At 38.0% G+C, this 23,635-nt stretch overlaps 1 protein-coding gene and 1 pseudogene across 2 annotated transcripts in view; both read left to right on the top strand.

Moving 5' to 3' along the window:
• Positions 1-16,201, top strand: part of SLFN12 (schlafen family member 12) — a 28,657-nt gene extending 12,456 nt beyond the window's left edge. For both annotated transcript variants that reach the window (XM_025363743.1, XM_025363744.1), the window contains exons 3-4: positions 456-563; positions 15,358-16,201. In XM_025363743.1, coding sequence (XP_025219528.1) covers positions 456-563; positions 15,358-15,953 — 704 coding nt within the window. In that variant the 3' untranslated portion in view covers positions 15,954-16,201. The remainder of the gene's footprint in view (positions 1-455; positions 564-15,357) is intronic.
• Positions 16,202-19,442: 3,241 nt separating this feature from the next.
• On the top strand, positions 19,443-20,708 carry LOC112609859 (annotated as a pseudogene).
• Positions 20,709-23,635: the final 2,927 nt, after the last annotated feature.

Raw genomic sequence — 23,635 nt, 5'->3', positions numbered from 1 at the left:
CCCTAATTTGTACCAATAAGAAACGAATAATGCTGGTATTTTTATCTGGTTTTGGAAAAAGAAACCCTCAAATGAAATTGTACCAGTACTAGCAACTTATAAAATGTCTCAAAATGTAAGCTTCTTCCTCAGAATCTGCACAAAAGTCCGCTTTCCTTCACTAGCCATCACGTCTCATTTTAACTGCTTTAAAAATAAACCCAATTACATGGTAATATATTAAATACTATTAATGCATTTTTACCGTTAATTTTCATTCGAAATATAGAGTGTATCAGTGGCAACAAAAGTTAATTTTGCAATTTGTATCTGACCTAAGAATCTAACCACAATATCTAACATTAATATTTTGGTTTTTTTCCAAAAACAAAATCAGTTACAAATAGACTTTTAATATATAATACTATGCATTAGTTAGTTGCCAACTTAAGCATGTGATTTTTTTTTTTTCTAAGAATTTTCCAGGTCATATGAAGAGCTGATCTCTCAAATAAATATGTCATCACCTACTCCCCACAGTTGGCCTTATTTGGAAGGGCAACGGCAGAGACATCACCATCCAGGTAGTTTCGTTCTGGCTTCTTTGGATTTGCTGGTGTGGCTGTATTCAAACCTCTTTCTCTTCAAAGCAGCTCAGTGTTGAAATTTGTTCTGAAAGCACATTCTTGTGTTTATGGGAATTCTTTGTTGTTTTAAGTCATTGAATCTGTCCAATTCTATTTCTTCATATTTGGGTTAGAATTTTCGTGGTGCAATACAAACTCATGTACTTGAAAGTAAGAGCAACCCAAGTCAGTTTAGTTTAAGCAAACAAAAAAAGGAAGCATATATATAATGTCACTGAGCAGTCTAGATTGAGGCCCACCTTCAGGCATGGCTATGTTCAGTTACTGAAGAAATGCCATCAGTACTCAGGATCTCTGACTGATCTTTTTTTGTTGTTGTTGATGGTGGGCAATTGAGCTATTTCCTGCTTTCTGCTACATGAACACTGTTACCTTGAACATTCTTAGTCTTCTAGCGCATATGTGCAAGATTTTCTCTTGGGTGCCTAAGTAGGAGTAGAATTGCTGGCTCAGGAGGTGTGTGAATATTCGAGTAATAAGATAATGCCAAATTGTTTTGAAAGTAGATAGGTCATGTTACTGCCATCAGCAATATATTAGAAATGCCACATCTTCTCCAATTGTCAAATTTTTCTTATTTACGCTTCTCCTTCTCTTAACCTCCTTCTTCTCAATCAAATGTGTATAAAATGGTATCTCTTTGTAATGTGTGTTTCCCTGTTATTGATTAGGTTGAGCATCTCTCCATATACTTACTGGCCATATATATTTCATCTTTGTGCAGTGTCTATTTTGTCTTTGCCCATTTTTCTAATAAGCTTTGTCTTTTTCTTATTGATTTATAGGAGTAATTTAGAGATTCTAGAATGAAATCCTCTTTTAGTTATAGGTATTAACGATTACCAATGTCTTCTCCAAGCTGGTGGCTTGCATTTTCTCTTTTCTTAAGGTATACTCTCATAAGTAGTCATTTTAAATTTTAATGTAGGCAAAACTATCGTTTAAAATGTTGTGGTTTACTGCTCTTTGCGCCTTGCTTAAGAGGTCCTTCGATACCCTAGGATTATAAAGATATTTCTTTTAATTTTCTCCTAAAAATTTTAAAGTTTTGCACTCAACATGTAATATGTAAATACACAATCCAGAGGTGGGTGGATAACTTGAGGCCAAGAGACCAGCCTGGCCAAGATGGTGAAGCTGTGTCTCTACTAAAATACAAACATTAGCCAGGGGTGGTGATGTACACCTGTAGACCCAGCTACTCAGGAGACTGAGGCATAAGAATCGCTTGAATCCAGGAGGCGGAGGTTGTAGTGGGCTGAGATCACACCACTGCACTCCAATCTGGGCAACAGTGTGAGACCTTGTCTAAAATAAATAAATAAATAAATAAATAAATAAATAAATAAATAAATAAGTAAATACACAATTCATCTCAATAGACAGTAATGTAGCATGCTATTTCATTTTATTCCATGTGGATAACCACTTTCCCAGCTGCAATACTGAAAAGTCTCACTTTCACCATGATCTGCCATGCCACCCTCAGCATACTACTAAGTACAATTCACCTTTGAACAAACCTGCATGCAGTCGAAAGTCTGTGTATAGCTTTTGACTTTCCAAAAAGTTAACTACTAATAGCCTACTTTTGACCCAAAGCCTTACCAATAATGTAGTCAATTAACACGTATTTTGTGTATGTATCATACACTATATTCTTACAAAGTAAGCTAGAGAAAAGAAAATGTTATTAAGAAAGTCATAAGGAAGAGGAAATATATTTTCTATCCATTAGGTGTAAGAGGATCATTTAAAGGTCTTCATACTCAATGTCTTCACGTTGTGTAGGCTGAGGAAGATAAGGGTTGGTCTTGCTATCTCAGGGTGGCAGAGGTGGAAGAAGATCCCGGTGTAAGTGGACCCATGCAGTTCAAACCCATGTTGTTCAAGGATCAACTGTATATCTATAGATAACCCTCTTTCTAGAATCTTTATTATGTTTCCTTGATCAAGTCGTCTGTCCCTGCCATTGTAATGTTAAGTATTGATATCTGGTAGGGTAAGCCCTTTAGGTTTTCTTTGAGCATGTCTTGGCAATTTTTAGTCATTTAATCTTCTATACACATTTTAGAATCTGCTCAAGTGCCAAAAAACTTCTTTTGGGATTTTGATTTGCATTTACAGTGCATCTCTAGATAGATTTGGGAAGAAATGGCATATTTATATCAGTAAGTTGTATCCTTGAGCATAGGAAATCTTTCTGCTTATTTATATCTTCTTTATTGCCTTTATAGTTTCATTAATTTCTGTGTACACGTTTTGTACATCTTTTATTACACTCACGTCTAGGTTCCTTAATTTTTGTTGTAAAGATATTGTTCTTTAAAAGTTACATTTTCTTGTTTATTGCTGATGTGTAGAAATGCAGTAGATTTTTACATAATGAGTTGATATAAGGCCACATTGTTAGGTTTCCTTATTATTTTAAATAATTTGTCCATAGATTATTTACATTTTGTATAAACAAATATGCAGATCATAAAATGTTTTGTCTTTTCCTTTCCAACCTTTATGCCTTTAATGTCTTTTTTTTCTTGTCCTAATGAAGTGATGAAGACTTTTAGACAATTCTTAATGCAAATAGTCTTAGTTCAGATTTTAAAGAGAGTATGTCTATGGCTTTCCCATTTAAAGTGAGGTTTGCCCAACATGGAACATGTGTACCTATGTAACAAACCTGCACATTGTGCGCATGTACCCCAGAACTTAAAGTATAATAAAAAATAAAAATAAATTGAGGTTTGCCTTAAGTACTTTGAATATACTATTATCAGCCTAAGGAAGTTTAATGATATTTCTAGTTTACTAAATGTTTTTTCTTTTTTTACATGGATGAATACTAAATTTTATCAAACGCATTTTCTACTTCTGTTGACATGATTATATGTTTTTCCCTTTAATATGTTGATTGGCAAATGATGTTTAATATTTTCTATTAAGCCATTTTTGCATTCCGGGAACCAACTCAGTTGAGTCTTGCAGTATTATCTTTTTTACTCATTTTTATTTAGCTGCTAATTCTTTTTTTTTTTTTTTTTTTTTTTTTTTTGAGACGGAGTCTCGCTCTGTCGCCCAGGCTGGAGTGCAGTGGCCGGATCTCAGCTCACTGCAAGCTCCGCCTCCCGGGTTCACGCCATTCTCCGGCCTCAGCCTCCCGAGTAGCTGGGACTACAGGTGCCCGCCACCTCGCCCGGCTAATTTTTTGTATTTCTTAGTAGAGACGGGGTTTCACCGTGTTAGCCAGGATGGTCTCGATCTCCTGACCTCGTGATCCACCCATCTCGGCCTCCCAAAGTGCTGGGATTACATAGCTGCTAATTCTTAATTTAGAATTTCTGCATCTAAATCCATGAGTGACAAGGCCTAAGGGTAGTTTTCTCTCTTTGTCTAGTATTTGTATTAAAATTGTGCTGAACTCAGAATGAGTTGGGGATTATTTCCTCTTTTTCAATCCTTTGAAAAAATTTATATGAGATTAGAATGATATGCTTGATATTGTGGTGGAATTTGCCTGTACAATAGTTTGTCTTCCCTTTGTGGGAAGACTCCTAGTTCTTTTTTGAATCAGGAACTGGCTCTGTCACCCAGGCTGAAGTGTAGTGGTGTGATCATGGCTCACTGTAGCTTCAAGTTCTTGGGCTCAAGTGATCCACCTGCCTCAGCCTATCAAGGCGCTAGGATTACAGGCTTGAGCCACTGTGCCTGACATATTTCTGGTTTTTTAATAAAAGGATTGCCTACTCTTTCTGTTTCCTTCGGTGTTAATTTTGGTAAGATATTTTTAAGGAATCCTAAATTCAATAGCTGGCATCTCAATATTAGTCTGACTTATATTTCAGATACTTATTTCAGGCTATTTTTATTTTCTTGTGAGAACAAAGCAGATTGGTTTCAAAAATTTATTTATTTTGTGTAGTGAGTGCTTTTCCTAGGTATCTTATATGTTAATTTTTAAAATATTTATTTCACTAGTTTTTGGGGAATAGGTGGTTTATGGTTACATGAATAAGTTCTTTAGTGGTGACTTTTGAGATTTTGGTGCAGCTATCACCCGAGCAATGTACACTGTACCCAATGTGTAGTCTTTTGTCCCTCATTCCCCTCCCACTCTTCCCCTTGAGTCCCCAAAGTCTGTTGTATCATTCTTAGTCTTTGTGTCCTCACGACCTAGCTCCCACTTATAAGTAAGAATATACGATATTTGGTTTTCCATTCCTGAGTTACTTCACTTAGAATAATGGTCTCCAATCCCATTCAGGTTGCTGCGAATGCCATTATTTCATTCCTTTATATAACTGATAGTATTCCATGGTGTATATATACCACATTTTCTTTATCCGCTTGATGGTTGATGGGCATTTAGGCCTGTTCCATATTTTTGGAATTGGAAATTGTGCTGCTATAAATGTGTGTATAAAAGTCTTTTTCATATAATGACTTATCTTCCTCTGGGTAGGTACCCAGCAGTGGGACTGCTGGAGCAAATGGTAGTTTTACTTTTAATTCCTTAATGAACTTCCATACTTTTTTCCATAGTGGTTGTAATAGCTTACATTCACACTAGCAGTATAAAAGAATTCCCTTTTCAGTGCACACATGCCAACATCTATTATTTTTTGACTTTTAATTACGGCCATTCTTGCAGGTGTAAGATAGTCTCATTGTGGTCTTAATTTTTATTTCCCTGATCATTAGTGATGTTGAGCATATTTTCATGTTTGTTGGCCATTTGTATATCTTCTTTTGAGAATTGTCTATTCATATCCTTTGCCCACTTTTTGATGGGATTCTTTGTCTTTTTCTTGTCGATTTTTTTGAGTTCCTCATAGATTCTGGATATCAGTCATTTGTCAGATGCATAGGTTGCAAATATTTTCTCCCATTCTGTGGATTGTCTTTTTACCCTGCTATTTCTTTTGCTGTGCAGAAGACTTTTAGTTTAATTATGTCTCATCTATTTATTTTTGTTTTTGTTATATTTGCTTTTGGGTTCTCGGTTATGAACTCTTTGCCTATGACTAGAATTGTTTTTCTGATGTTATTTTCTAGAATTTTTATGGTTTCAGGTCTTAGATTTAAGTATTTGATTCATGTTGAGTTGGTTTTTGTGTAAGGTGAGAGATGAGGATCTGGTTTCATTCTTCTACATGTGGCTTGCCAATTATCCCAGCACCATTTTTTGCATGGGAAGTCATTTCGCCACTTTGTTTTTGCTTGCTTTGTTGAAGATCCAATTGAACTGCAAGCATTAGGCTTTCTTTCAGAGTTCTCTATTCTATTCCATTGGTCTACATGTCTATTTTTATACCAGAACCATGCTGTTATGGTAACTATAACTTTGTAGTATAGTTTGAAATCAGGTAATGTGATGCCTCCAGATTTGTTCTTTTTGCTTAGTCTTGCTTTTGCTATGTGCACTCTTTTTTGGTGCCATATAAATTTTAGGATTGTTTTTTCTAGTTCTGTGAATGATTATGGTATTTTGATGGGAATTGCATTGATGTAGATTGCTTTTGTCAGTATGGTCATTTTTCACAATATTGATTCTACCTATCCATGAGCATGGGATGTGTTTCCATTTGTTTGTTTCATCTATGATTTCTTTTAGCACTGTTTTGTAGTTTTCCTTTTAGAGATCTTTCACCTCCTTGGCTAGGTATATTGCTAAGTATTTTATTTTATTTTGCAGCTGTTGTAGTAGGGATTGAGTTTTTGATTTGATTCTCAGCTTGATCACTGTTGCTGTATAGCAGTGCTAATTTGTGTACATTGATTTTGTATCTTGAAACTTAATTGAATTCATTTATCAGATCTAGGAGCTTTTTGGATGAGTCTTTAGGGTTTTCTAGGTATACAATCATTTTTCTGTCAAAAATGTCACAGGAATTTTGATAGGGTTTTCATTGAATCTGTAGCTTACTTTGGGTAGTTTGGGCATTTTAAAAATATGATTTTTTCAATCCATGAACACAAGTTATCTTTCCATTTATTTGTGTCTTTTCCAATTTCCTTCATCAGCATTTTATAGATATCAGCATAGAGATCTTTCGTCTCCTTGATAACATTTATTATCAAGTATTTTTTGTAGCTATTATAAATGGGAGTATTTTCTTGATTTCTTTTTAGGATAATTTTTTGTTAGGGTATGGAAATGCTACTGATTTTTGTATTCTGAAAATTTACTGAATTCTTTTATTTGTTCTGATTATTTTTTTGGTGGCATCTTTAAGGTTTTCTATATATAAGTTCACATTGTGGACAAACTGTGACAATTTAATTTCTTATTTTCCAATTTGGATCCTTTTTATTTCTTTTTCTTCCCTAATTGCCCTGGCTAGGACTTCCATATTGAATAGAAGTGGTGAAATGGGCATCCTTGTTTTGTTCCTGATCTTAGATGAAAAGCTTTCAACATTTCACCACTGGGTATGAAGGTATCTGTAGGTTTTTTATATATGGTCTTTGCTGTGTTGAGGTGCATTCCTTCTACATCTAATTGGTTGAGAGGTTTTTTAAAATTACAGAATGCTGAATTTTGTCAAATGCTTTTTCTGTATCCATTAATATGAACATACAGTTTTTGCCCTTCATTTTATTAATGTGGTATATCACATTTATTGATTTTCACATGTTATACCATGCTTGCATCCCAAGGATAAATCCCACTTATTATGGTGAATGATCTTTTCCTTTTCTTTTCTTTTTCTTTTTCTTTCTTTCTTTTTTTTTTTGAGACATGGTTTTGCTCTTGTTACCCAGGTTGCAGTGCAATGGCACTATCTTGGTACCCTGCAACCTCCACCTCCTGGGTTCAAGAGATTCTCTTACTTCAGTCTCCTGAGTAGCTGGGATTACAGGTGCCTGCCACCATCTCTGGCTAATTTTATGTATTTTTAGTAGAGACAGGGTTTCACCATGTTGGCCAGGCTAGTCTTGAACCCCTGACGTCAGGTGATCCACCCACCTCGGCCTCCCAAAGTACTGGGATTACAGGTGTGAGCCACTGCACCCAGCTGAATGATCCTTTATTTTTTATTTATTTTTAAATTATACTTTAAGTTCTAGGGTACATGTGCACAATGTGCAGGTTTGTTACATATGTACACATGTGCCATGTTGGTGTGCTGCACCCATCAACTCGTCAGCACCCATCAACTCGTCATTTATATCAGTTATAACTCCCAGTGCCATCCCTCCAGCCTCCCCTCTCCCCATAATAGGCACCAGTGTGTGATGTTCCCCTTCCCATGTCCAAGTGATCTCATTGTTCAATTCCTACCTATAAGTGAGAACATGCGGTACTTGGTTTTCTGTTCTTGCCAAAGTTTGCTGAGAATGATGGTTTCCAGTTGCACCCATGTCCCTACAAAGGACACGAACTCATCCTTTTTTATGGCTGCATAGTATTCCATGGTGTATATGTGCCACATTTTCTTAATCCAGTCTGTCACTGATGTACATTTGGGTTGATTCCAAGTCTTTGCTGTTGTGAATATTGCCGCAATAAACATACGTGTGCATGTGTCTTTATAGCAGCATGATTTATAATCCTTTGAGTAAATACCCAGTAATGCGATGGCTGGGTCATATGGTATTTCTAGTTCTAGATCCTTGAGGAATTGCCATACTGTTTTCCACAATGACTGAACTAGTTTACAATCCCACCAACAGTGTAAAAGTGTTCCTATTTCTCCACATCCTCTCCAGCACCTGTTGTTTCCTGACTTTTTAATGATTGCCATTCTAACTGGTGTGAGATGGTATCTCATTGTGGTTTTGATTTGCATTTCTCTGATGGCCAGTGATGACAAGCATTTTTTCATGTTGGCTGTATGAATGTCTTCTTTTGAGAAATGTCTGTTCATATCCTTTGCCCACTTTTTGATGGGGTTGTTTGTTTTTTTCTTGTAAATTTGTTTGAGTTCTTTGTAGGTTCTGGATATTAGCCCTTTGTCAGATGAGTAGATTGCAAAAATTTTCTCCCATTCTGTAGGTTGCCTGTTCACTCTGATGGTAGTTTCTTTTGCTGTGCAGAAGCTTTTTAGTTTAATTAGATCCCATTTGTCAATTTTGGCTTTTGTTGCCATTGCTTTTGGTGTTTTAGACATGAAGTCCTTGCCCATGCCTATGTCCTGAATGGTATTACCTAGGTTTTCTTCTAAAGTTTTTGATGGTATTAGGTCTAACATTTAAGTCTCTAATCCATCTTGAATTAATTTTCATATAAGGAGTAAGGAAAGTATCCAGATTCAGCTTTCTGCTTATGGCTAGCCAATTTTCCCAGCACCATTTATTAAATAGGGAATCCTCTCCCCATTTCTTGTTTTTGTCAGGTTTGTCAAAGATCAGATGGCTATAGATGTGTGGTATTATTTCTGAGGGCTCTGTTGTGTTCCATTGGTCTATATCTCTGTTTTGGTACCAGACCATGTGGTTTTGGTTACTGTAGCCTTGTAATATAGTTTGAAGTCAGGTAGCGTGATGTGTCCAGCTTTGTTCTTTTGACTTAGGATTATCTTGGCAATGCGGGCTCTTTTTTGGTTCCATATGAACTTTAAAGCAGTTTTTTTCCAATTCTGTGAAGAAAGTCATTGGTAGCTTAATGGGGATGGCATTGAATCTATAAATTACCTTGGGCAGTATGGCCTTTTTCACGATATTGATTCTTCCTATCCATGAGCATGGTATGTTCTTCCATTTGTTTGTGACCTCTTTTATTTCACTGAGCAGTGGTTTGTAGTTTTCCTTGAAGAGGTCCTTTACATCCCTTGTAAGTTGGATTCCTAGGTATTTTATTCTCTTTGAAGTAATTGTGAATGGAAGTTCATTCATGATTTGGCTCTCTGTTTGTCTGTTACTGGTGTATAAGAATGCTTGTGATTTTTGCACATGAATTTTGTATCCTGAGACTTTGCTGAAGTTGCTTATCAGCTTAAGGAGATTTGGGACTGAGATGATGGGTTTTTCTAAATATACAATCATGTCATCTGTGAACAGGGACAATTTGACTTCTTCTTTTCCTCACTGAATACCCTTGATTTCTTTCTCTTGCCTGATTGCCCTGGCCAGAACATTCAACACTATGTTGAATAGGAGTGGTGAGAGAGGGCATCCCTGTCTTGTGCCAGTTTTCAAAGGGAATGCTTCCAGTTTTTGCCCATTCAGTATGATATTGGCTGTGGGTTTGTCATAAATAGCTCTTATTATTTTGAGATACGTTCCATCAATACCGAATTTATTGAGAGTTTTTAGCTTGAAGAGCTGTTGCATTTTGTCAAAGGCCTTTTCTGCATCTATAGAGATAATCATGTGGTTTTTGTTTTTGGTTCTGTTTATAGGCTGGATTACATTTATTGATTTGTGTATGTTGAACCAGCCTTGCATCCCAGGGATGAAGCCCACTTGATCATGGTAGATAAGCTTTTTGATGTGCTGCTGGATTCAGTTTGCCAGTATTTTATTGAGGATTTTTGCATCGATGTTCATCAGGCATATTGGTCTAAAATTCTCTTTTTTTGTTTTGTCTCTGCCAGACTTTGGTATCAGGATGATGTTGGTCTCATAAAATGAGTTAGATTCCCTCTTTTTCTATTGATTGGAATAGTTTCAGAAGGAATGATACTAGCTCCTCCTTGTACTTCTGGTAGAATTCGGCTGTGAATCCGTCTGGTCTTGGACTTTTTTTGGTTTGTAGGCTATTAATTATTGCCTCAGTTTCAGAGCCTGCTATTGGTCTATTCAGGGATTCAACTTCTTCCTGGTTTAGTCTTGGGAGAGTGTAAGTGTTCAGGAAATTATCCATTTCTTCTAGGTTTTCTAGTTTATTTGCATAGAGGTGTTTATAGTATTCTCTGATGGTAGTTTGTATTTCTGTGGGGTTGGTGGTGATATCCCCTTTATCATTTTTTATTGCATCTATTTGATTCTTCTCTCTTTTCTTCTTTATTAGTCTTGCTAACAGTCTATCAATTTTGTTGATCTTTTCAAAATACCAACTCCTCGATTCATTGATTTTTTGGAGGGTTTTTTGTGTCTCTATGTCCTTCAGTTCTGCTCTGATCTTAGTTATTTCTTGCCCTCTGCTAACTTTTGAATGTGTTTGTCTTGCTTCTCTAGTTCTTTTAATTGTGATGTTAGGGTGTCAATTTTAGATCTTTCCAGCTTTCTCTCGTGTGCATTTAGTGCTATAAATTTCCCTCTACACACCGTTTTAAATGTGTCCCAGAGATTCTGGTATGTTGTATCTTTGTTCTCATTGGTTTCAAAGAACATCTTTATCTCTGCCTTCATTTCGTTATGTACCCAGTAGTCATTCAGGAGCAGGTTGTTCAGTTTCCATGTAGTTGAGAGGTTTTTATTGAGTTTCTTAGTCCTGAGTTCTAGTTTGATTGCACTGTGGTCTTAGAGACAGTTCGTTATAATTTCTCTTCTTTTACATTTGCTGAGGAGTGCTTTACTTCCAACCATGTGGTCAATTTGGAATAAGTGTGATGTGGTGCTGAGAAGAATGTATACTCTGTTGATTTAGGGTGGAGAGTTCTGTAGATGTCAATTAGGTCTGCTTGGTGCAGAGTTGAGTTCAATTCCTGGATATCCTTGTTAACTTTCTGTCTCGTTGATCTGTCTAATGTTGACAGTGGGGTGTTGAAGTCTTCCATTATTATTGTGTGGGAGTCTAAGTCTCTTTGTAGGTCTCTAAGGACTTGCTTTATGAATCTGGGTGCTCCTGTATTGGGTGAATATATATTTAGGATAGTTAGCTCTTCCTGTTGAATTGATCCCTTTACCATTATGTAATGGCCTTCTTTCTCTCTTTTGATCTTTGATGGTTTAAAGTCTGTTTTATCAGAGACTAGAATTGCAACCCCTGCTTTTTTTTGTTCTCCATTTGCTTGGTAGATCTTCCTCCATTCCTTAATTTTGAACCTATGTGTGTCTGTGCACGTGAGATGGGTCTCCTGAATACAGCACACTGATGGGTCGTGACTCTTTATCCAATTTGCCAGTCTGTGTCTTTTAATTGGACCATTTAGTCCATTTACATTTAAGGTTAATGTTGTTATGTGTGAACTTGATCCTGTCATTGTGATATTAGCTGGTTATTTTTCTCGTTAGTTGATGCAGTTTTTTCCTAGCATCGATGGTCTTTACATTTTGGCATGTTTTTGCAATGGCTGGTACTGGTTGTTCCTTTCCATGTTTAGTGCTTCCTTCAGGGTCTCTTGTAGGGCAGGCCTGGTGGTGACAAAATCTCTAAGCAGTTGCTTGTCTGTAAGAATTTTATTTCTCCTTCACTTATGAAACTTAGTTTGGCTGGATATGAAATTCTGGGTTGAAAATTCTTTTCTTTAAGAATGTTGAATATTGGCCCCTACTCTCTTCTGGCTTGGAGAGTTTCTGCTGAGAGATCTGTTGTTAGTCTGATGGGCTTCCCTTTGTGGGTAACCCGACCTTTCTCTCTGGCTGCCCTTAACATTTTTTCCTTCATTTCAACTTTGGTGAATCTGACAATTATGTGTCTTGGAGTTGCTGTTCTCGAGGAGTATCTTTGTGGTGTTCTCTGTATTTCCTGAATTTGAATGTTGGCCTGCCTTACTAGGTTGGGGAAGTTCTCTTGGATGAAAACCTGAAGAGTGTTTTGCAACTTGGTTCCATTTTCCCCCTCACTTTCAGGCACCCCAATTGGACACAGATTTGGTCTTTTCACACATCCCATATTTCTTGTAGGCTTTGTTCTTTTCTTTTTCCTCTTTTTTCTCTAGACTTCTCTTCTCACTTCATTTCATTCTTTTGATCTTCAATAATTGATACTGTTTCTTCCAGTTGATCGAGTCGGTTACTGAAGCTTGTGCATTTGTCACGTATTTCTCGTGTCATGGTTTTTTATCTTTGTCAGTTTGTTTATGGCCTTCTCTGCATTGACTATTCTAGTTATCCATTCTTCCATTCTTTTTTCAAGATATTTAGTTTCTTTGCACTGGTTACATAGTTCCTCCTTTAGCTCTGAGAAGTTTGATTGATTGAAGCCTTCTTCTCTCAGCTCGTCAAAGCCATTCTCCATCCAGCTTTGATCCATTGCTGGTGATGAGCTGCATTCCTTTGGAGGGGGAGATGCGCTCTGATTTTTTGAATTTCCAGCTTTTCTGCACTGCTTTTCTCCCATCTTTGTGGTTTTATCTACTTTTAGTCTTTGATGACAGTGATGAACTGATGGGGTTTTGGTGTGGGTGTCCTTTCTGTTTGTTAGTTTTCCTTCTAACAGTCAGGACCCTCAGCTGTAGGTCTGTTGGAGATTGCTTGAGGTCAACTCCAGACTCTGTTTGTCTGGTTATCAGCAGCGGAGGCTGCAGAAGATAGAATATTGCTGAACAGCTAGTGTTGCTCTCTGATTCTTGCTCTGGAAGGTTTGTCTCAGGGATGTACCACGCCATGTGAGGTGTGAGGTGTCTGTCTGCACTTAGTGGGGGATGTCTCCCAGTTAGGCTACTCAGGGGTCAGGGACCCACTTGGGCAGGCAGTCTGTCGGTTCTCAGATCTCATCCTCCATGCTGGAAGATCCACTGCTCTTCTCAAAGCTGTCAGACAGGGTCATTTACCTCTGCTGAGGTTTCTGCTGCTGTTTGTTTAACTATGCCCTGTCCCCAGAGATGGAGTCTACAGAGACAGGCAGGCCCCCTTGAGCTGCGGTGGGCTCCACCCAGTTTGAGCTTCCTGGCAGCTTTGTTTACCTACTTAAGCCTCAGCAATGGTGGGCACCCCTCCCCCAGCCTTGCTGCTGCCTTGCAGTTAGATCTCAGGCTGCTGTGCTAGCAACAAGGGAGGCTCTGTGGGCATGGGACCAGCCCATACAGGTGTGGGATGTAATCTCCTGGTGTGCCGTTTGCTAAGACCCTTGGTAAAGCGCAGTTTCAGGGTGGGAGTTACCTGATTTTCCAGGTGTTGTGTGTCTCGGTTTCCCTTGGCTAGATAAAGGGATTCCCTTCCCCCTTGCACTTCCCAGGTGAGGCGATGGCTCGCCCTACTTCAGCTCTCACTGGTCGAGCTGCACCAGCTGACTACTACCCATTGTCCGGCACTCCCCAGTGAGATGAACCTGGTACCTCCGTTGAAAATGCAGAAATCACCTGTCCTCTGTGTCACTCGCGCTGGGGGCTGGAGGCTGGAGCTGCCCCTATTTGGCCACCTTGCTCCGGGATCCTGAGTGATCCTTTTAATGTGCTGTTGTATTTGGTTTGCTAGTATTTTGTTGAGAATTTTTGCATCTAGTTTCATCAGTGATATTGGCCTGTAATTTTCTTTTTTATGTGGTGTCCTTGCCTGACTTCATGATCAGGGTAACGTTAACCTCATAAAATGAGTTTGGAAGTATTTCCTCCTCTTCAATTTTTTGGAAGAGTTTGAGAAGGATTGGTATACTCTTGTATTTGTGAGTGATATCTTTAATCAACTTTGAAAAAACTGTAATTGTTTATCTCTTCAAATATTGCTTATCTTAGTTTTCTCTCCTTTCTCTTTGTGGGACTCATAAATTTACTGGAATTTTGACAGTTTCTGACATGTCTCTTATCTTCTGTTTTTACCTTTTTTTTTTTTTTTCATTGAGTTTGAGTTCGGACTTTTGCTACCATCCTGTCTTCCTATTGATTAGTCCTGTTTTCTGCTATGCTCTGTCTGCTGTTAAACATTATCAAACAAGTTCTTAATACCACATACTGTGTTTTTCAGTTAAGGAATGTCCACACAATTTTTATCCATCAATTTTAGTTTTTCTAAGCCTGTAAGAGAATAAGGACATCTTCATCTTTTCATCTTTTTATTATTTTTTTGTTTTTAAATATATTACAGTTATTTTAAAGTCTCTTTTTGATAATGACAATATCTGAAGCACTTCTCAGTCTTTTTCTCTGATCTGGTTTTTCTCCTGTTTTCTAGTAATTCATTCTGATTTTTATTGTCTCTCAATTTTTCATTGTATCATGGATTACAAATTGTAGAGACTTTGATAGATATTACATTTCTCCAAAAATGGCTATATTTACTTCTGGCAGGTCGATAGAGTACCACCCATTGCTTTTATTCCTTTGAAGATTTTTTAAATGCTTTTCTAGGTATAATAGTTTTTAATTTCGCCCTTACTACCAGATCATGGCTTTTCTAGTGCCGTAATGTCTCTGGTGTTTACCAAGATCCCTCCATTCTTTTGGGACTGGAATTTTTGTCTGTGGTTCCTGAGCATCATGAGGCTGAAGAAACTTACATTCAGCTCTTTAGTCTCCCAGTTGATATTTTCTTCTGTGTTTCCAGCATCTCACCTGTATTAGCCAATGAGTTCAGGGAAATTAGTGCATAGACTTTGGCTTCTCTGCAGTTTCATTTTCTCTGAGATTTTACTTCTCATATTCCAGCTTTTCTTACTTCTTTTCCTCAGAAATAATAAGACTGATTATTTCCCCTTGGACTTTATTTACACATGCCATGATATGGAAAATCTACTTAGGGAAAAAGCAGGAGTGAATGTGAAGCTACTTCCGGTGTTTCACATCTATTAAAGACTGTGGCACTTCAAATCCTGCTTTTATTTGCGCTTTCTAGTTCTTTAAATTATTGTTTGATATATTTTATACAACGTTTACAGTGTTTTTGATGGTCTTTTACAAGCTACTTTGCCATGGCTTAAACAGGAAGTTCCTACTGTTTTATAATTTATTATCATTATTTCCTTATCTAGGGCTATCAGGAAGGATAACATACACTCCAGAAAACCTTTGCAGAAAACTGTTCTTACAACATGAAGGACTTCAGCAATTAATATGTGAAGAAATGGGCTCTGTCAGTAAGGGCTCACTAATTTTCTCTAGGAGTTGGTCTTTGGATCTGGGCTTGCAAGAGAACAACAAAGTCCTCTGTGATGCTCTTCTGATTTCTCAGGACAATCCTCCAGTCCTATACACCTTCCACATGGTACAGGATGAGGAGTTTAAAGGCTATTCTACACAAACTGCCCTAACCTTAAAGCAGAAGCTGGGACAAATTGGTGGTTACACAAAAAAAGTGTGTGTCATGACAAAGATCTTCTACTTGAGCCCTGAAGGCAAGACAAGCTGCCAGTATGATTTAAGGTTGCAAGTAATTTACCCTGAATCCTACTATTTTACAAGCACTCAAACAAGGAAAGACTTGCTGAAAGCCCTTTTTAAAGCCTTAAAGAGACTTGAGTCTGTGAGAGACCAGTTTGCCTTTGCCAGTGTCTCCCAGATCATCAGTATAGATTGCTTTCAGAAGAATGATAAAAAGATGTTTAAATATTGTCGAATGCTCACCTGATGGAAGATGGACTGGGCTACTGAGATATTTTTCATTATATATTTGATAACATTCTCTAATTCTGTGAAAATAGTCTTTGAAAACTTTGCAAGTTAAGCAACTTGATGTGATGTTGGAAAATTGGGTTTAGCCTATCTTCACTTCTCAGATATTGTTTGAGGGATATTAGGAAAATTAATTTGTTAACTAGTCTGTGCACAGTATTACTCTGTCTGTAGTTCCTGAATAAATTTTCTTCCATGCTTGAAGTGGGAAAAATTGCAACACTTTTATTCTTAATGATGACAGTGAAAATCTCCTAGCATATGTCTAGAAAACAATGATAACTTACAAAAGATTATCCTTGATGAAACTCAGAATTTCCACAGTGGGAATGAATAAGAAGGCAAAACTCATTTCCTCAAAACAAAAACTCCAGGAATTCTCTGGATCTTCTTGAGCTACCTTCACACTATTTTCTTGGAAGGATTGCGGATTTTCTAATTGGTCAGCTAGCACCTTTAAAGAACTCACAAGAATGGTTACTTGATTTTTCTACAAGCAGTTCTGAATAAAGAAGGTAAGTTGACAAAATGTGGAAAATCCTCTCTAACTAAGATTTGAAGGAAAGCAGCCAAAGTATAAGTAGAAACTCTTTTAGACAATGAGAGTTTACATCAACAAGAGGAAGGAGCACCAGGGTTTGGCATTTCCCACTCATCTAAGATGAGCTAAGGGACCGAGACGAAGCTCAGTGGAGTGGGATACACCCTTGACTGGGTGTTCTGAATTCATGCCTAAGATGTTCAGTGGGATCTTGGAACAGAGACGTTCAGTGGGATCTTGGAACAGAGAATAGAGCCTAAATTACCCATCAGGGCCTCTGCCTTCTCCACCACTGTGCCCAATGCCAGACAAAGTGGATCAATGCATTCAGCATTCTGAGAAAAGTTTTACTAACACATATTTTGCTAAACTGAGATGATGTTTGACTATAAAGGAAACAGGCAGACATTCTTATCAAAGAATATAGGGAACATAGTTCTCTTCTACCTTCTTAAAAACTATGTTGCAATGAAATCCAGCCAATGAAGAGAATCAAAACAAAGAACTTAAAACGAGAGCATACTTGCACTCCTGGAGTCTCTCTCCAGCCCTGAACTGTGACCAGCACAGTGTGTCAGTCTGTACCAGCTGCTGGTATGGGTGACCTGGGCACAGGCAAGACCATCATCATCACACACTGCGTGCACCAGAACTCCCCCTGGCATCTCCAAGCCAGTTCACCATTGTGTGAATTGTGCACTGAAGGAGCTCCACTGGGACTCAGAGGCCTTGGTGCACCTGCAGCTGTGGAACATTGCAATGAGGAAAGATTGGGGAAATGACAAGAACCTGTTGTCTGGAATTTATAGGTGCATTGATTGTCTTCAGTATCACCAGGCCAACCCCATTTGAAGCACAGCCAAAGTGGAAAAATGATTTGGATTAAATGTTAACTCATGGCAGATCAGTTTCTGTGGTTCTGTTGGCCAAGAAATGTGACCGTGGGAGGGTGAATGCAGAAACAGTAGCCTCAAGATAGGCCAGATCTACATGGAACATAGTTTTGTAGGATGACTTGAAACATCAGCAAAGGAAAATGTAAACTTGATGAAGCCTCCAGGTGCCTGGATGCCAAATAGACAAATACAGAATCTAAGAAAACACAGTTAAGAGCCATTGGCCCTGTTCCTATTTGGCATCATTGAAGAAACCTAGGGTAGTGATAGTGGATGTATTTAGAGAGTGAAGCATAAGCTGACCTAAACAGCCTAGAAAATGTTTTACTATGAGAGTAAGAAGGAAGAACACAAGTGGATACATGAGGAGTCCTTGCAGGCTGGCCCATCAGTAAGTTTTTCATTTGTATGTCATTAGTCAAGAAAGTAGATCTGAAATTTTGGGGGGGTCTTTAGTATAATCTTGGGGGAGTTGTAAAGTGCGTTAAAAGTCTGAATTATATATACATCAAGGCGGCAGGTCTGGCAGTCATATCGTTGAAGGGTATGGCTAATACATTAATAATGTGTGTGTAGATTAGCATATGTGTGTATAACCAAGGGCAAGGGGTGGTCATGGCCAGAGACATAAAACAAGAGGTCGCGGGGGGAAGCTTGAGGGAGCGGTAGGGGAGGGCACTGGGGAGTGAGTGGGTCAAGGAGTTGACTAATAGGAAACAACTACCTCCAGGAGAAGGCAATAATCTCCATTAATTATTATTATTATTATTATTATTATTATTTTCAGGGACAATGTCTTGCTCTGTCGACTGGGCTGGATTGCAGTGGTGTGATCATAGCTTACTGCAGCACTGAACTCCTGGGCTCAAAAGATTCTCTCACCTAAGCCTCCTGAGTAGCTAGGACTACAGACACATACCAACTCACCTGACTAATTTTTAAAATTTTTGTAGAGATAGGGTCTCACTATGTTGCTCAGGCCAGTCTCAACTTCTGGGATTAAGCAATCTTCCTGTCTTGGCCTCCCAGAGGGCTCGAATAGGCAAAATTGAGCCATTAAATGGAGAAGCAGTAAGGATAATTATCCCTTTTCATAATGAGGTTCTATATAACAAGTCTTAATCCTTGAAGGGCCTATTCTAACTTAAATTGTGCCATATTAACTATTTTAAAGAGGGATTTATAGGGTCCCATTTTATCAAGCCATTTTTTAAGTGCCAAAATTTTAACTTTAATTTATTATTTGTTGTGTCAGAATCTGTGTCCAATATGAGATACTTTAAAGCAATGGGTACAAAACTATGGGAAATTCAACCAAGGCAGTAAAGTGAGGGATATTCATTTTTTTTTTTTTTTTTTTTTTTTTTTACTTAGTTACCTTTTTAAGATTAGAGGGGATACAATATTTAAATTTAGTGAGAACCCCAAGTATAATATATATATTTTTTGAGGAGTTTCGCTTTTGTTGCGCGGGCTGGAGTGCAATGGTGCTATCTCAGCTCACAACAACCTCTGCTTCCCGGGTTCAAGCGACTCTCCTGCCTCAGCCTCCCTAGTAGCTGGGATTACAGGCACCTGCCACCATGCCTGGCTAATTTTTGTATTTTTAGTAGAGACAGGGTTTCACCATGTTGGCCAGGCTGGTTTTGAACTCCTCACCTCAGGTGATCCACTCGCCTTGGCCTCCCAAAGTACTGGGCCCCAAGTATAATTTGAGCCCCAGTATTGATTGAGTCTATGAAGTATGTCAGTTTGTATATTTTAGCAAATGCTAAAGTTAATTTAGACCTTATGTTGTAGAGACAAAAAACCCAATCAGTGTCCTATTTATCTTTTTGTAATATAAATTCTTTGGTATATACATTCTGGATTTATAATTGGGCCAAATTATGGACCTTTGTTTTAATTTAGTTATATATGTTATATCCGTATCTATATGTACATATACGATCTATTCCTTATGTCTATATTAAAATATTATATTGATGGCCTGACCAAAGTGTCCGCCATGGAGTCGCAGAAAGAGACGCGAACACTCCAGGAACCCGTCGCTCGGCCGGCTGGGGCCTCAAGGTCTCAGACGCCAAACGACTAGGAGCTGCGGGAGGGCGGCGCAGTGCTGGCGACTGCTGCCCTGGGCACAGAGGCGGACGACGCTGGTGCGGACTGGCTATGGGAGCTGCAGGTGCAGCCGGCCGAGCGGAGGCCCGAGTACAGCCGCTGCAGCTGGCCTCAGAAAGTGTGTTTGTGTCCATTTCTCCCAGCGCACCCTTTGCATATCTCTACCCACTTGTACATAATTCAGCATCCAGCAGAGGAAAACAAAATGTTGTAGACAGTTCCTCTACTAGCAGCATGCCTCCCTCAGGACAAGTGCAAAGTAAAGATTGGTCGTCGCTTCAGTGAAGAAAAAGATCCTGAACTTTCAACTGTTTGCCGGAAATTTGGTACATTAATATTATATCCAGGGGCTGAAGCTGCTAATTTGGAAGAATTTATGTTAGATTCTCCTGTTTATCCTTCACAATCATCATCATTGATGGTACATGGAGCCAGGCTAAGGACATTTTCTGTAAGAATTCCTTGTTCTGACACCCCAAACAGGTGCAGTTAAAAACTAGCATTTCGGCTGGCATGGTGGCTCACGCCTGTAATCCCAGCACTTTGGGAGGCCGAGGCGGGCGGATCACGAGGTCAGGAGATCGAGACCATCCTGGCTAACACGGTGAAACCCCGTCTGTATCAAAAATACAAAAAATTAGCCGGGCGTGGTGGCGGGCGCCTGTAGTCCCAGCTATTAGGGAGGCTGAGGCAGGAGAATGGTGTGAACCTGGGAGGCGGAGCTTGCAGTGAGCCTAGATCGGGCCACTGCATTCCAGCCTGGGCGACAGAGTGAGACTCCGTCTCAAACAACCACCACCACCACCACCACCACCTAGCATTTCTAGTCAATATGTAATTCGGATGCAGCCAACTAATAGAGGTCTTTCTACACTGGAATGTGCAGCTGTTGCTCTTTCCATCTTGGAGAAAAATAACTACATACAAGAGACTTTGTTTCGCCCTCTTGAAGCTTTATGCTCTTTCCAACGTTAGCATGGTGCCCAAATTCGCCTCAGGAAGGAACACCTTCTGAAAAATGGATTATATCCAAAACCAATGCCAAAGAACAAACACAAACTCAGGAAAATGTAACTGTTAAAGAATAGCGTTAAAATTTAGTACAGTTGTTCTTTTGGTGCTAGCTTACCTGTCTTCATCTAACAATACCAAGTTAAGTTTTCATATAGTTTAGGTCTGTAGGTTTTTGACTTGCTAAAGTAGAATGAGAATTGCATACTAATCTTGCCCAGAAGAAGGAAGTAAACCCAATATCCATAGAAACAAATAAACAAACGAAAATTCACTGACTCACTGAAAAGCAAGATTTCATACTGTACTTGTTTTTAAAAATGTGCCTCTAATAATACATGTTTTCAAACTCAAATTTAAAATGTGATTTGTTGTTGAGCTGGGTTAGAAGTTCTTGCTTGTAAAATAGAAGGAAATCGTTGTGGTAGATTGAAACAGTATTGTTTTCATTAATGTTTATAAATAAGTAGGTGTAGACCAATAATATAAGATACCTACATCGATTTGCAGTCCTAACTTTATAGTTTGAGATAAGTAGCAAAAGAAAATTATGATAATCAAGTAATTCATTATTTTGTAAAATAGTATAAAGGGATAAGAAAACTTTATTGTTAAGGGGTAAATTTGAATTCAGCTAATATGATTTAAGTATTCTATTAATTGTCCTGCTTTTTAAAGAGGTACATGTAATTTTGAAACAGCACACATTTTCTTTTTTTTTTTTTTTTTTTTTGAGATGGAGTCTTGCTCTGTCGCCCAGGCTGGAGTGCAGTGGCGCAATCTCGGCTCACTGCAAGCTCCGCCTCCCGGGTTCACGCCATTCTCCTGCCTCAGCCTCCCGAGTAGCTGGGACTACAGGCGCCCGCCACTGCGCCCGGCTAATTTTTTCTATTTTTAATAGAGACGGGGTTTCACCATGGTCTCGATCTCCTGACCTTGTGATCCGCCCGCCTCGGCCTCCCAAAGTGCTGGGATTACAGGCGTGAGCCACCGCGCCCGGCCCAAAACAGCACACATTTTCATTTGCAATTGCTCTGGATAAATTTTTATTTTTCAGTGTTGATTGAACAGGCTTATTGACTATGGTAAACTTATTTTATTGAAGTTTTCAAATGGAAAATAGTAAGTGGAATATGATACAACTGTTATTTTCAGAACATATTTCTTTAGGGCTATTTAAAATAGCCTTTTTAATGGGCAAAAACTTTCAACTTGAGAGAACAAATTCCTCTCCTCTGTGGGAAAATATTTGCTGAGATTTTGTATAGAATAAGAGACATGTAGGTAACATATATTTATATTCAACATAAGTCTACTGCAATCATGAACACCTCTTGGCAAGAAGAGGGGGTTTTGTTTTCAGTCTTTGTTTATGACTTCTAGAGTTTCCTGCATCATACGTGTTAAGTTGTAAGGAAAAACTAAACATGCAATTTAAAGGTAAACTTGATAACTATTTATGGAACATAAGCATACACTGATGGTTATTTCTCACAGTTTTCATGCTCATTTGTTTATTACTTACTTGGATTAGACTCATTAAAAACCGTAATGGTGGTCACAATTAGAATGCTAATATTTGGGGAAACTATGCAGAAAATATTTTAAAATATTAAAAGTTAGAGTGCTATCTTCTGTTGTTGATTTATTTTTGGATTTAAAAACAAATTAGGGCTGGGCCCAATAGCTCACACCTGTAATCCCAGCACTTTGGGAGGCTGAGATGTGAGAATTGCTTGAGTCCAAGAGTTTGAGACCAGCCTGGGCAACATGGTGAGACCTCATCGCCACACAATTTTTTTTTTTTTTTAAATAATTATCCAGACATGGTGGTGTGCACCTGTGGTCCCAGTTGCTTGGGAGGCTGAGGCAGAAGGATTGCTTGGGCCCAAGAGGTCAAGGCTGCAAGAAACTGTGTTCATTCCACTGCACTCCAGCCTGGGTTACAGAGTGAGACCTGTCTCCAAAAATAAATAAATAAATAAGCTCATTTACAATGTAAAACACCTAATATCAGATGATTATTTGGTGTACTAGAAAAGAAATAGCATATAATAATATATAATAGTTTCTTAACAAGTGGGGCTAAAATCATTTTATAGTAATTTTTCACATTGATGTTAAACTTCATGAGTTTCTTTTAGTCACTAGTATTTTTTAAAAAGAAAACTCCTCCTATCCCTAATATACCATTTTGTATCTCAAAATTTTACTTTGTTGATTGTTAAAGAGTAATTTCTACTTTTATCTTTTAAATAAAACATTTTTGAGTATTTTTGAAGACTTAAAAAGCTTAACATTTAGTATTTTTGGAAATGTATAACATTTTCTTGAAGTATGTAGTTTTCCAAATTATTTTACTGACCTGTTAACTCACTTTACTTGTTTTTTACCTATATTTTCCTGACCTCTTTACAAGGCAAGTCCATTTAATCATCTGTGGTACAAAGTGCTTCTCTAGTCACCTGTTCTCATTAAACAGTTTTAAGTAAGTTTTAAAGCCATTATTTTAATTACTAAAAGTTCTCAAAGTGTGTAGTATTATGTGAGTATTTTAACTGAAAATTTAATCAGGGTTTTAAAAAGTACTGTTTTATTGTATTAGTTGGCTTTTAAATTCAGATTCTTTATATTTGCTTGATTTTCCTGGAAGTTCCAGGCTTTATGAATTTGTAGCTGATAGTAGGTTTTGCTTGTGTACCCCAGCTGCACTTTGATGTGGTGTAGATGGTTTTGTGAGTTATTTGAACCATGTAACTCAGAGAATAGTATTTCCTTATACATAAAGTGACTTCAGTTTTAATCAGCCCATTATAGTATGTTGAAATCACTGTGTGTAATGAGAGATATTGAGAGTTTCTAGCATAAAGGGTTGAGAACTATATTATACAAAGTAAGTCACAGTGCATGGCAACTTTCTACAGGTTGGATTACAAGACTTCTTATGTGGAGTAGGATAATTATATTGGGAAAAATTATTTTCGCTAACTTTAAGACTCCAGAGACACTTTTCTCAGCCATGACCAGTAATGTTTTTAAAAGATTTTGGAAGGAATAAACTCCTCACTA

The sequence above is a fragment of the Theropithecus gelada genome, chromosome 16, assembly GCF_003255815.1.
Source record: "Theropithecus gelada isolate Dixy chromosome 16, Tgel_1.0, whole genome shotgun sequence".
NCBI classification, from domain to species: domain Eukaryota; kingdom Metazoa; phylum Chordata; class Mammalia; order Primates; family Cercopithecidae; genus Theropithecus; species Theropithecus gelada.
This window is presented reverse-complemented; position numbering and strand designations above follow the sequence as displayed.